Source organism: Nicotiana sylvestris, chromosome 8 (genome assembly GCF_000393655.2).
Source record: "Nicotiana sylvestris chromosome 8, ASM39365v2, whole genome shotgun sequence".
Lineage (NCBI taxonomy): Eukaryota > Viridiplantae > Streptophyta > Magnoliopsida > Solanales > Solanaceae > Nicotiana > Nicotiana sylvestris.
Genome location: NC_091064.1, coordinates 121,248,770 through 121,264,175, shown reverse-complemented (window position 1 = coordinate 121,264,175; position 15,406 = coordinate 121,248,770). Strand labels below are relative to the sequence as shown.

General features: G+C 38.0%; 1 protein-coding gene across 1 annotated transcript; it reads right to left on the bottom strand.

Annotated features, from left to right (window-relative positions):
• Positions 1–9,445: 9,445 nt before the first annotated feature.
• On the bottom strand, positions 9,446–10,006 carry LOC138875608 (uncharacterized). The gene has a single exon (XM_070154455.1). The coding sequence runs from the start codon at positions 10,004–10,006 to the stop codon at positions 9,446–9,448; it is 561 nt and encodes a 186-aa protein (XP_070010556.1).
• Positions 10,007–15,406: the final 5,400 nt, after the last annotated feature.

Sequence of the window (15,406 nt, the reverse complement as noted above, 5' to 3'; positions counted from 1 at the left end):
ACCTGAATTAGGCACCCTTTTGGGTCAACCTGGTCATCGGGGCTGCAATAGATGAAAACCCCTCCACAAACCGATGATAATAGCCTACCAAACCCAAGAAACTCTGGATCTCTGTAGCTGACACGGGTCTAGGCCAGTTTTTGACTACCTTTATCTTCATCGGATCCATCTGAATACCCTCTGCTGATACAACGTGGCCCAAGAATGCAACTGAACTCAACCAGAACTCACACCTCAAAAACTTAGCATACAACTGACTAATTCTCAAAGTCTGAATAACAACTCATAAATGCTACTCATGCTCCTCCCGACTGCAGGAATAGATCAAAATATCATCAATTAAAACTATCACGAATGAATCCAAAAATGGCTTGAACACTCGGTTCATCAAATCCATGAAAGTTGCTAGGAAATTTTTCAACCCGAATGACATTACCAAAAACTAATAATGCCCGTACCTAGTGCGGAAAGCTATCTTAGGGACATCGGATTCCCTAATTCTCAATTGATGGTAGCCATATCTCAAGTCAATCTATAAAAATACCTTGGCACCCTGAAGATGATCAAACAAATCATCAATCCTCGACAATGGGTACTTATTCTTGATAGTGACCTTGTTTAACTGCCAATAATCTATACACATTCTCATCGATCCGTCCTTCTTCTTAACAAATAACACCGGCGCACCCCAAAGCGAGACACTAGGTCTAATAAAGCCTTTATCAAGCAAGTCTTGAAACCGCTCCTTTAATTCTTTCAACTCAGGCGGGGCCATACGATATGGCGGGATAGAAATGGGATGAGTGCCCGGAGCCAAATCAATGCAAAAGTCAATATCCCTATCGAGTAGCATACTCGACCGGTCTGAAGAAAATACCTCAAGAAAATCACGAACAACAGGCACAGAATCCATAGGAGGAACCTCAGCATTAGAATCACGAACATATGCCAAATAGGCCAAACACCCCTTCTCGACCATACGCTGAGCCTTCATATATAAGATAACCCTATGGGTAAAATTACCAGGAGACCGTCTCCACTCCAAACAAGGTAGACCCGGCAAGGCTAAGGTCACAGTCTTGGCATGACAATCCAAGATAGCGTGGCAAGGTGATAACCAATTCATCCCCAATATGACATCAAAATCAACCATATCCAAAAGTAACAAATCTACTCAAGTCTCAATACCCCCAATTACAACTATACAGGAACGATGGACACGATCTACCACAATAGAATCACCCACTAGTGTAGCACACATATATAGGAGCACTCAAGGAATCACTAGGCATGACCAGATACGGTGCAAAATAAGATGACACATAGGAGTATGTAGATCCTGGATCAAATAGAACTTAAGCATCTCTACCACAAACCAAAACAGTACTTGTGATAACTACATCGGAGGCCTCAGCCTCAGGCCTGGCTGGAAGAGCATAACATCGGGGCTGGGCCCTACCACTCTGAACTACATCTCTGGTACAAACTCCTGCTGGCTGACCTCCACCTATAGCGGCCTGACCTCTACCTCTAATACCTATACCCCCACCTCTAGCACCTCTACCTCCACCTCTAGCTGGCAGAGCGGGCGGTGGAACACTCGGTTCATCAAATCCATAAAAGCTGCTGGGGAATTTGTCAACCCGAATGACATCACCAAAAACTCATAATGCCCATACCGAGTGCGGAAAGCTATCTTAGGGACATCAGATTCCATAATTCTCAACTGATGGTAGCCATATCTCAAGTCAATCTATAAAAATACCTTGGCACCCTGAAACTGATCAAACAAATCATCAATCCTCGACAATGGGTACTTATTCTTGATTGTGACCTTGTTTAACTGCTGATAATCTATACACATTCTCATCGATCCGTACTTCTTCTTAACAAATAATACCGGCACACCCCAAAGCGAGACACTAGGTCTAATAAAGCCTTTATCAAGCAAGTCTTGAAACCACTCCTTTAATTCTTTCAACTCAGGCGGGGCCATACGATATGGCAGGATAGAAATGGGATGAGTGCCCGGTGCCAAATCAATGCAGAAGTCAATATCCCTATCGAGTAGTATACTCGACCGGTCTGAAGAAAATACCTTAAGAAATTCACGAACAACAGGCACAGAATTCATAGAAGGAACCTCAGCATTAGAATCACGAACATATGCCAAATAGGCCAAACACCCCTTCTCGACCATACACTGAGCCTTCATATATAAGATAACCCTATGGGTAAAATTACCAGGAGTCCCTCTCCACTCCAAACAAGGTAGACCCGGCAAGGCTAAGGTCACAGTCTTGGCATGACAATCCAAGATAGCATGGCAAGGTGATAACCAATTTATCCCCAATATGACATCAAAATCAACCATATCCAAAAGTAACAAATCTACTCGAGTCTCAAGACCCCCAATTAAAACTATACATGAACGATGGACACAATCTACCATAATAGAATCACCCACTAGTGTAGCACACATATATAGGAGCACTCAAGGAATCACTAGGCATGACCAGATACGGTGCAACATAAGATGACACTTAGGAGTATGTAGATCCTGGATCAAATAGAACTTAAGCATCTCTACCACAAACCAAAACAGTACTTGTGATAACTACATCGGAGGCCTCAGCCTCAGGCCTGGCTGGAAGAGCATAACATCGGGGCTGGGCCCTACCACTCTGAACTACATCTCTGGTACAAACTCCTGCTGGCTGACCTCCACCTATAGCGGCCTGACCTCCACCTCTAATACCTATACCCTCACCTCTAGCACCTCTACCTCCACCTCTAGCTGGAAGAACGGGCGGTGGAACACTCGGTGCCTAAACCATGGCACGGGAACACCAATGCTGAGAGTTGCTTGGTGCTCTAGGGCAAAATCTAGCCATATGCCTCGTATCGCCACAAGTATAACAAGCTCTCGGCTGTTGAGACTACTGACCCTGACGGCTTGAATAACCACTCTGAAAACTCTAGAGCGGCGGTGCAGTGATAGAAGCTGGTGGTGCACTGTAGGGCAACTGATCAGAATACTGCATATGAGAACCACGACCACCTGGCGCACCGTGAGAAGCCTGAAGTGCTGAATGAAACGACCTGGAAGGATGGCCCCTACCAAAAGAATCATTGCCTCCAAACGAGGCACCACTGAACCTTCTCGAATGACGAGGCCTCTTCTCAGACCCTCGACCACTCCCCTACAATAGAACCATCTCAACGCTCCTAGCCACATTAGCCGCATCCTGCAAAGAAATCTCGCTCCCCGTCTCCTTAGCCATCTACAATCGAATAGGTTGAATGAGTCCCTCAATGAACCTCCTCACTCTTTCTCTCTCTCTCAGTGGGAAGTACAAGAAGAGCATTACGGGCCAAGTTAATGAATCTGGTCTCGTACTGGGTTACAGTCATAGAACCCTGCTGGAGACACTCAAACGGCCTCCGATAGTTCTCCCTCTGAGTGATAGGAAGAAACTTCTCCAGAAATATCTGAGAGAACTGATCCCAAGACAAAGCCGACGACCCAGCTGGTCTATCCAAACAATAATCTCTCCACCAAGTCTTGGAAGATCTAGACAAACAAAAAGCAGGAAAGTCGACCCCATTAGTCTCCACTATCCATATGTTCCGTAGAACCTCGTGAGAGCTGTCCAAATAATCCTGGGGATCCTCAGAAGATGTACCACCAAAAGTAGTAGTGAAAAGCTTGGTGAACATGTCCAAACTCCATAAGGCATCAGCAGACATAGTTGGCCCCTTACCAGTCAATGCCACAACACCCGGCTGAACTACCCCAACTGGCTGAGCTACTAGAGCCTTGCTCCGGAGTGCGAGTAGCAGGAGTCTGGCTCCTCCTCCAGCCTGAGAGACGGCTGGTGCTACAGGAAGCAAGCCTTCCTGGGCGACACTCTCCAGTCTTGTTGGAATCGTCTAGGCTGTAACCTCATCGTCAAACTCAATTTGAGGCTTTGTCACTGGTGATGCAGCTCGAGCTCTGGGCTGAGCTCTGCCTCTGCCTCTGGCCCTAGCATGGCCTTGACTTCTTCCCCTCGCAGGAGCTACTACCGGGGGCTCGGGCTGCTAGTCAGCTGATGAAGCGGTACGTGATCTCACCATCTACGAAAGAATAGAGTGGAAGTTCAATTAGCATTGATAAGTCAAGTCGCACGACAGGAGAGAATAGATGTGAAGTTTTCCTAACTCTGTAGCCTTTGGGGATAAATACAGACGTCTCTGTACCAATCCCTCAGACTGTACTAAGCTTATCCGTGAATTGTGATACCTAAGCAACCTAGAGCTCTGATACCAATTTGTCATGACCCGAATTTTCCACCTTCGAGAGTCGTGATGGAGCCTACTCATGAAAGCTAGGCAAGTTGAGAGTTACAAGTTTTATTACCCTGTTTACTTAGCCTTTTTGACAGTTCAATTTAACAGACAATCAACATCGGAATAACCATACTAATACAATAAATGCGGAAGACAAAAACTGATAATATCACTAAATGCTCATACGGAAGTCCAAATACAACTCTACCGAGAATTGGTGTCACAATTTCACAGACTATCTAGGAATACTACAAACAATGGTCTGAAGGAAATAATACGAATCTGTCTTTGAACTACATAAAAATAGAATGGAAAGATAGAAGGGGACGCCAAGGACGCGGACGCCTGCAGAACTATCTCGGGTCTCCTGATGGACTGAAGGCAGCAACCTCACTGTGGTCCAAAGCTCCAACATCGGGATCTGTACACAGTACAGAGTGTTGTATCAACACAACCAACCCCATGTGTTGGTAAGTGTTGAGCCTATCCTCGGCGAAGTAGTGACGAGGCTAGGACAAGACTAACAAGTAAACATGTGCAGTTATATCATACACATCAAGTAATAATGACCGAAACTAGCAGTTAAATATGGGAAGGGGAAACATGCTTGGGGAAATATCATGTACAAACAGAAAATCAGTAAAAGCATACGAAACACCAAAATTCAACTATAAGCAAGAATAAGGAAATCAATGACAAGTGCGCGACATCACCCTTCGTGCTTTTACTCTCGTTCTCACCATAAGAATCAATATATTCAGCACGGCATCACCCTTTGTGCTTTTAAATCACAACATCATGGCACGACATTATCCTTCATGCATTATCACTCATATCATGGCACGACATCACCCTTCGTGCATTTACATTTGCAATATCAGCACAGCATCATCCTTCATGCTTTTGCACTCTTCCTTACCCAAGCAACAATCACAAAGCAATACGGGCAAAGGAATCAATAAAATCACAATAGAATCCCAGCAAGGGAAAAATACTATTAGAATAATATCCCAGCACGGGAAACAATATCATAAGCAATAACATCCCGTCAGGGGAAGCAATATCATAAACCTCTTATTACTTCACAACTCAATTCTCAACTTGAGCCGTGGCTCTAAAATGTTCAATTACTAAGAATACTTCCAAGAGCCTTGTTCAACATTAGAATTCATTATATTAAGCATGAACAACACATAACGAAGTCACGACAATCATAGTATAAGACTCACAGGCATGCTTGACTCCGACGTATAGATACTCGTTACCACACCTATACGCCATACTCAACAATTAACACATAGCAAATAAGACACAACTCCTAATCCCTCAAGCTAAGGTTAGACCAAACACTTACCTCAATGCCACAGACACAATCAAGCCTCAACTACCGCTTTACCCCTCGATTCCACCACCAAACCGCTTGTATCTAGTTACAATTTACTTAACGATATCAATAAATACTAAATAAATCAATTCTAATGCATGAAAATAGGTTTTCTAATGATTTCCCCAAAAAGTCAAAAATTGACCCCGGGCCCACATGGTCAAAACCCAAGGTTTGAACTAAAACCCGATCACTACGAACTCAAATATATAATTTGTTTTGAAATTGGACCTCAAATCGAGGTGCAAATCCCCAAAAATTGAAAATCCTAAGTTCTACCCAAATCACCCAATTTCCCATGAAAACCCTTGATTTTGAATTGAAATCATGTGAAAAGATGTTATGGATTGCAGAAAATGAGTTGGAAATGACTTACTAATAATTTGGAGAAGTTGATGCCTTTGAAAAATCGCCCAAGATGTTTTTAGGGTTTGAAGAGTTGTAAAAATCAGAGGCCTGGGCAAAAATATCAGCAGCAATCTTTCCTAAGTCCAATTTCACTCCGTGGCCTATCCAAAAGTCACTCGAGCCCTCGGGGCTTCAAACCAAACATGCACACAAGTCCAAAAATATCATATGAACTTGCTCGTACGATCAAATAATCAAAATAACATCAACAACTATGAATTAAACCTCAAATTCATGAAATCACTCAAGAACATTGAAATTACTATTTTCTCAACTATAAGTCCGTTTTATACCAAATCAATTCCGATCTTTACCAAATTTCACAAAATCAACTTAATTATTATTTTAAACTTGTACCAGGCTCCGAAACCAAGATACATGCCCGATACCATCAAGAAATTACATAAATTCTCTTCTAAAAGCCTTTGTATTTTCCAGCAAATAATTTTCTTTAAAAATTCATTTCTCGGGCTTGGGACCTTGGAATCTGATTCCGGGCATACGCTCAAGTCCCAAATTTTACTACGGATCCTACGAGACCATCAGATCACAAAGTCAACTTTAATCAATTTTAAAGGCCAATTTCCTTATTTTACTTAGTTTTCACATAAAAGATTTGCGGAAATGCGCCCTGAGTGTGCATGTAAATTGAGGTGAGACAAAAAGTGGTTTTTAAGGCCTCAGAACACAAAATTTATTTTCAAAACGAGTGATGATCACAGTTCATTAGTAGTATCTTCATCATAACAACTTTTCTAAACCTCCAACAACTACTGCAGCTTCATCTATGACTGATTCAACGTCCATGACTAATGGAATTAACGATCCAGTTGTGGTATTTTGCAAAATCTTTTCACTGGACTGTGGTGTAGAAAGCTCTTATTTTCCATAAGCTATTTTAACCATCATAGCTTCAACATCTGTACCAGCTATCAAAACTGGTTCAACTGCATTACATTCTGGTTTTATTTCATCACAAGGACCTTTCAGTAAAATTCCACTGGTTGCTACAACTTCTTCAGTAACTTATGCTCTGTGAACTGAATCAATGTCCATGGCTAATGGTATTGAATCAAAATGTGCTCGACCTTCATTATCAGCTTCATTATTTGCCTCTTCACTGACTGACTCAATATCCATGATTGCTGGCATTGAAACAGAAGGTCCTGCCTCCTCAAAGTTCTTATTGCATTGTTCATCCTGTTTTGGTAACTCAACATCTTCCTCTATTCATCCAGTTTTTCACCCGACAAATGAGCAAAATCTCTATCAGAATATTTCTCTCCATTAATATAATCTCCTTGTTCATTACCTTCACTATTTCGATGTTCACTACTTTTGTCATGTTTTTCATTTGAAAATCTGGAACAATCTCTTAATTCATTGCTTTCATCTTCATCATTCAACAAGCCATGATGATATTTCTTTTTATTTCCTTTTTAGCATTTTGAATAAACTCTAGAACAATATCAAGCTTCTCATTAATAACCTGCAACAATGAATACAACATATTATTGTACGAACAAAATCAACACTAAAAAAAATTGTCAAACTAGTTAATTACCTTAACAGATTTATTAACATGTTTCTTCATCTTTTTTTGACTAGCTTTAATATTTTTCTTCATCTTTATCTTAAAATTAACCTGATCTGCACGTATAATGTCTTCAACTTTGGCAAATACCCTCTGAAAAGGAAAGAAAAATGGTAAGAATTTCAGCATCAGAACACAGAAATATTCTTATTGAGTGTAAACACAATTCAAGAAGGGTAGCATATAATTTTGTATAGTAAATTATTAGAACTGAAAAATATAATGAAATAAAATATATTATACTTATCCAGTATAATTTACTGGACAAAACAGCCTACAGATGGCAGTCTTCTAGTATAATATACTGGATGAAATGAATTAGAAGGTGTAAAACTCCAGAACCAAATACTGGGGTATAAAGAAGAAAAATAATCAAAGAGCATATTATAAAACGAAAAGACAAATAATCATTCAAAAAATTAATCACAAATAAAACAAAATTGTAGTCTAAAAAGAACTCATACAATATAACATACTAGACAACAAGCTTACACACGGCAGACTTCCTGTAAAATATACTGGAATCAAACAAAACTCAACTATAATATAATAATCATCTAGTATAACATACTGGAAGACAAACATTCAGATGACAGACTTCCAGTATAATATACTGGAGAAAATTTTATTACTATACTCTATAAACAAAAAACATAATAAAAAACCACACAGTATAAAAAACTGGGAAACAAGTCTTCAGAAAATAGATTTCCCGTATAATATAAGCCTTCAGAACATACTGGACAACAAGCTTAAAGACGGAAGACTTCCATTAAAAGATACTGAAATCAAACAAAACTCAAGTATTATATACTGGATCAAAGAGCATAATAAAAAAAAGACAAATTATCACTCAGAAAAAGTAATGACAAATAAAACAAAATTCTAGTCTAAACAAAACTCATCCAGAATAACATACTTGAGAAAAAGCTTACACACAGGAGATGTCCTGTATAACATATTGGAAGACAATCATTTATAGGACAGACTTCCAGTATAATATACTGCACAAAATTTATTACTAAACTTGATAAATTTACTCATAGATTATATTAGGCGTATCTAGTTTTGTACTATAGAAGTATACTATATGAATATATTAAACTCATAAAGTATATTAAAAAGATTGAGTTTTATAATTATCCAGTCATTATACTGCTCTAGTAAATTATACTAATTGAGTATATTCCACTTCTAGTAGAAAAAGCTGGAAAATAATACTTCTGAGAAAAGACTCCCAGAATAATTTACAGCAAACATAATTTTAAATTCAAGTTATTAGAACAAAAATCTAGTATATGATAGTAGAAATTAATGAAAAGAAAGACTAAATAAAATCAGAGAAACAACTACTTACATTGACAATGTCGCTAACATTAACATTTGATGAAGGTTGGAGAAGATATAATTGATTCACCTTGAAAACCTTAAAGTTCTATTAAATAAACAAAAAGATAAATAATTAGATTAAAATAAAATATATGAGCACAATATTAAAAATTCAGATACTATTAACTTACACTTGCTTTATTAATGAAATCATTGCAAAGTGTGTCATATTTTGGACATCCAATGCTGAAGTAAGACAACATCCTAATTGGCCCCCGATCCTCATATTTTGAAAATTGACGTAAATTATTAAAGACTTTCATTATCCATACATTAAACAAAAATGGGAATCCAAGTGCCGTATAAGATACGATCCTACCAATTGGTTTCTTTTTTACTTACTCAGTTGTTAGAAGATGAGATAAATTATAAATAAGCTCATTAAAACAGAAACTGCCCCATGGAAAAGAAGCACAAAGTTCTGCGTCATCTATGATTTTCATAGAACGATCACTTATATTTCTACTATGTTCTTTACCCAAAAGAACAGCTTCTAATAGATAAATCTCAGCAAGTTTTACTGCATCTTCATCGCATACCTCGATATCAACACATACACCATTTGTTGCACCAGCACGGAGTAAAGAACGCTTTTGCATAAATTTATACAAATTATCTACCTTCAAATCGTTTTTCACATCTGAGAAATACTGTTCCTTCAAATTGTACTCTCTATCATCAACGAAACTATAATCAGATGCCTCAATCTTAAGCCCGGTAATAGTATGGAAATCATCTTCCGTAAATGATACGTCGTTCCCAAAAACTCTAAAAACCATTTTGCTTTTATCCTTGTAAAAAACTTGAGAAAGCAACATACGATGATTCAACTTCCCAGAGTGACCCACGTCATTAAACACTAAAAACTTCCCAAATACACCATTCTTTAATTGATCCATTTGAGTAACGCACAAAAACGATGAAATAGTTTGCTTAAAATTTTGATTGACTTTCCAATAACAATCAGCAGGAAACCACTGGTTAAATTCATAAAATCTATCTCCCTCCTAAAATCAAAATACAACACATATAAGCAACATTTCATATAATTTTAAGATAAAAACTTCAACATTTCAGAAAAAAATACCTTCAATATCCTACTTGAAGATTTTGTTACGACCCAAGTTCGTCCTCTGTGAACTGTCGTGGCGGCACCTAGTCTCTACGACTAGGTAAGCCTAACAATTTCGAAAAAGGGGAAAACAACAGAATCAACCAATAAGAACTGCGGAATAAACAAATGAAAGTTTAAAGATGCCGCTCGACATATACAATATAACTCTCAAACTGAACAACTTCCCAAAACTCGGAATCTCATGAAATCACAAGCTATTGAATAACTATAAGTGTCTAACTCCAGAATGTCCAAACAAAAGTAAATACAGAAGGGCTAATACTATATGAGAGAATGGAAAGGGACTCCTCGGTCTGCGGACGCGGCAGATATACCTCGAAGTCTCTGGAGAATCACCTCGCCTCAAGGGTAGTAGGGCTGAGTCGAAGTACCTGGATCTGCACATGAAAAACATGCGTAGAAAGGGCATGAGTACACCACAGCGGTACTCAGTAAGTGCCAAGCCTAACCTTGGTCGAGTAGTGACGAGGAAGGTTAGGGCCCTACTGATTATAGCTGAAAAACGAGGTAAAACAGTATAGAATACGAAAATATAATTAAATGCTAACAGTAAGAAGTAACACAGGATAATAAGAATAACAACAATTATAACAGAGACAAAATAATCACAAAAGGAATACCGCTCAACATAGAGATAACAACCGGGGATCTCTCAGTATCCCGAGGATCTCTTAGTATCCTCGATATGTATGCTGGGGATCTCTCAATATCCCGAGGATCTCTTAGTATCCTCAATATATATGCTGGGGAACTCTCACTATCCCAAGAATCTCTTAGTATCCTCAATATACGTGCTGGGGATCTCTCAGTATCTCGCACTACAGTCCAAATCAATATATGTGCAGAGGATCTCCCGGAATACCAATCCGTAGTCCCAAAGTAAACACACAGCAGCAACACGAAGAATACTCAATTAAATTCAAATATCATACCAAGGTAAAACAGGTATTTTTAACCTAGCATTTTACACATAATCCAAATAAGACAGTTTGAGCAAGAAAGGCAATTAAGTCAATTAGACATGCTTCCCTAAGCTAACAGCAGGCTTAAATTGCAAGTAGTATAAACAGGAAAGGAAACACAATTAAAGTTACTTAATGAAAACATGATTTTCAACAATTAGCACAAGTACGCACTCGTCACCTCACGTACAAGGCATTTCAAATATCAACAATACCAAATCCTAAGGGGAGTTCCCCCACACAAGGTTAGGCAAGCCACTTACCTCGAACCGGTTCAAAATCAACCTGAAACCACGCTCTTGCCATGAGTACTCGACTCCAAATGGCCCAAATCTATTCAAATCAATTGCATAATGTAAATATAACTTCAAGTAACTAATTCCATTAATTAATTCTAAGCTAATACACGAAATTAGGAAAAATGACCAAAACGCCCCCCCCCCGGGCCCACGTCTTGAAATCGGGTAAAAGTTATGGATTATGAACACTTATTCACTCACGAGTTTAAACATAACAAAATTATCCAAATCCAATGTCAAATCCCCAATCAAAACTCGAAAATTAGGTCTAAGAACTTTTCCAAATTTTTCCCCAATTTCTTACCCCAAATCCGAAATTAGATGATGAATTCATGTTTAGGTTAATAGGTTATAAGAGAAAAGGAATTAAGAATCATTACCCAATCGATATCTCTAAATATCTCTCAAAATCTCACTCAAATCTGAGCTTCCAAGCTCTAGTTTTGATAAAAATGGCTAAACCCTGGACTTTAAAATTTTGTATTCTTCCCAGGCAAATCGTTAATCGCGATCGCGGAAACTCACATGCAATCGCGAAGAGCAACATCACTGACCCTCAATTAACCCTACGCGAACGAATTAATACCTACGCGGTCGCGATGATGCACTGCTCAGCTCTACGCGATCGCGGTTGACCTCACGCGATCGCGAAGAGCAACTTCCAAATCCTCAGCTGCCTCACTTCTTCCTATTCGCGAATGCGGTGTAGCCCACGCGTTCGCGATTCAACTTCTGCTATTACTACGCGTTCGCACTCCCCTTCCCGCGATCGTGTAGAACAAAATCCTCTCTGCCTCATCCAAGCCTTCGCGATCGCGATGAAGAAAAGTTTGCAACAAAAACCAGCAAAAATCTGATCCTTCTCCAAGTCCAAAAATGGTCCGTTGAGCATCTGAAACATACTCGAGGGCCCCGGGACCTCAACCAAACATTCCAAGCAATCCCAAAACATCATTCAAACTTGTTACAACCTTCGGAATGCTCAAAACAACATCAAAGCACTAATTTAACATCGGATTCAAGCCTAAGAACTCCAAAAACTCTCAAATTACGCTTTCGATCAAAAAGTCTGTCAAACCTCGTCCGAACGAACTGAAATTTTGCAAGCACGTCACATTCAACACTACGAAGCTAGTCCAACTTCCGTAATCCCATTCCAACCCCGATATCAAAATCTCACAATCGAACCGGAAACTTCAAAAATTCAACTTTCGGCATTTCAAGCCTAAATAAGCTACAGATCTCCAAAACACAATTCGAACATGCCCCTAAGCCCAAAATCACCCAACGAAGCTAACGGAACCAACAGAGTTCCATTTCAAGGCCGTCTTCACACTGCTCCGACTACGGTCTAAATGCTAAAGCTTAAGCTCTCTTTTAGGGACTAAGTGTCCCAAAACACTCTGAAACTCAAAACCAAATATCCCGACAAATCAAAATAGCAGAAACAAACACAGGGAAAGCAGTTAATAGGGGTTCGAGGTATAAATTCTTAAAATGACTGGCCATGTCGTTATTGATTCCATTTCTATAAAATCATGAAAACAAAATATATTAAAAATTAAATAAGTAAACACAATCAGAATCCAGTATATATATAATAGAAACAAATTATAAACAGAACTCATCCAGTAAAATGAACTGGACAACAAAGTCTACAAATTGCAGTCTTCCAGTATAATATACTAGATAACAATAAATTAGAAGATATGAAACTCCAGAAACAAATACTGGGATATATAGAAGAAACATAATCAAAAAGCATATTATAATAATTATCCCAGTATAACATATTGGAAGACAAACATTCAGAGGACAGACTTCCAGTATAATGTACTGAACAAAATTTTATTACTAAACTCTATAAAAAAAACATAATCAAAAACTACACAGTATAAACATAATCACAAGCCTTAACATACTGGACAACAAGTTAAAGATGATACACTTCCCTTAAAAGATACTGAAATCAAAAAAAAAAAACTCAAGTATTATATACTGGATCAAAGAGCATAATTTAAGTAAAGGCAAATAATCATTCAAAAAAAGTAATGAGAAATAAAAAAATATTCTAGTCTAAACAGAACTCATCCAGTATAACATACTGGACAACAAGCTTACACACGGCAGACTTCCTGTAAAATATACTGGAATCAAATAAAACTCAACTATATTATAATAATAATCCAGTATAAGATACTGGAAGACAAAAATATAGAGGACAGACTTCCAGTATAATATACTGGACAAAATTTTACTAAATTCAATAAACAAAAAACATAATCAAAAAGCATATAGTATAAACATAATCACAAGCCTTAACATACTGAGCAACAAGCTTAAAGATGACACACTTCACTTAAAAGATACTGAAATCAAACAAAACTCAAGTATTATATACTGAATCAAAGAGCATAATTAAAGAAAAAAGACAAATAATCATTCAAAAAATGTAATGATAAATAAAACAAAAATCTAGTCTAAACAGAACTCATCCAGTATAACATATTGGACAACAAGCTTACATACGACAGACTTCCTGTAAAATATACTGGAATTAAACAAAACTCAACTATATTATAATAATTATCCAGTATATGACACTGGAAGACAAACATATAGAGGACAGACTTCCGGTATAATATACTGGACAAAATTTTACTAAATTCAATAAACAAAAAACATAATCAAAAACCACACAGTATAAAAAACTGGGAAACATGCCTTCAAAAAACAGATTTCCCGTATAATATACTACATGAAATTTAAATATCAAGTCCAGCACAATGTTCTGGATTTCAAGTTTAACTGTCACGACCCAAATTCCACTAAGGGTCGTGAAGGCGCCGGATACCGCTGTCAGGTAAGCCAACCCAAATACTTAATTAAATTCTCGTTTTAATAAATTTAAAAACTATGATTTTCCTTCAATTTTACTAGAAAAAGGTAATCATTTCAAATCTAATATAAATGTTAAGAAGTTAATATAAGATACCCCATAATCATCCCAGAACCCGATGTCACAAGTGCATGAGCATTTACTAGGGAATTAAATAAAATACAATAACTGTCCGAAATACAAAGTGGACAGAAATGAAAATATAGTACCATACTCTGAAGGAGACTCTGTTGGTTGCGGGTCGTCTTGATAAATGCAGCTCACCTAAGTCTTTGTATCAACCATGCCGCTATGCCACTAAGCCACTAGCCACACATGAACCTATGCAACAAAATGCACAGTAAGTGTAGTATGAGTACGAAAATAATGTGTACCCAGTAAGTATCCCGTCTAATCCCGAAGAAGTAGAGACGAGAGGTCGACTTCGACACTTACTAGTGGTCCAATAATAATATACCAATAATATAGTAAATTGTGGATTTTTATAAAGATGGCTATAACTCAATAGCATGAAGCAAGTAGCAATTCTTTCATTAATAGGAGATTTCCAAAATTCTTTTTTCATCATTTAAACATTTATCTCAAGTCATGGAGAGCAAATATCAACATATATAAAACTCAAGGCAAGTAATACAAGCATGCGCAAATCGCGCCGAGGACATACGGCCGATCCAACAATATTTAAATTGTGCACTGCCAGAGGGTTGAATGGCGCAAACCATAGATGCATCTATTACCCCGCTTGCGAATCATACATGCGACGCGGTCAAATATAAATAAACACAACAATCAGTCAATCGAGAATTCATCAGGGAACGATTATCCAAAGAAAAGCCAATTCTCTTTTAACAAATCAAGAAAACGAAGTTTAATCTTTTTAGAAATTCATTTACTTATTCGATGTGATTTAAGCAATTCAAATTGTCAATAAAGTTACAAATATTCCAAGGATAGCATGCTTTTGGGTCCTAGACTACCCAAACTTGAACATAATAGTAGCTACA

Excerpts from the sequence above, each read along its gene's own strand:
- LOC138875608 (XM_070154455.1), bottom strand. The coding sequence starts at position 10,006 with ATGGATCAATTAAAGAATGGTGTATTTGGGAAGTTTTTAGTGTTTAAT.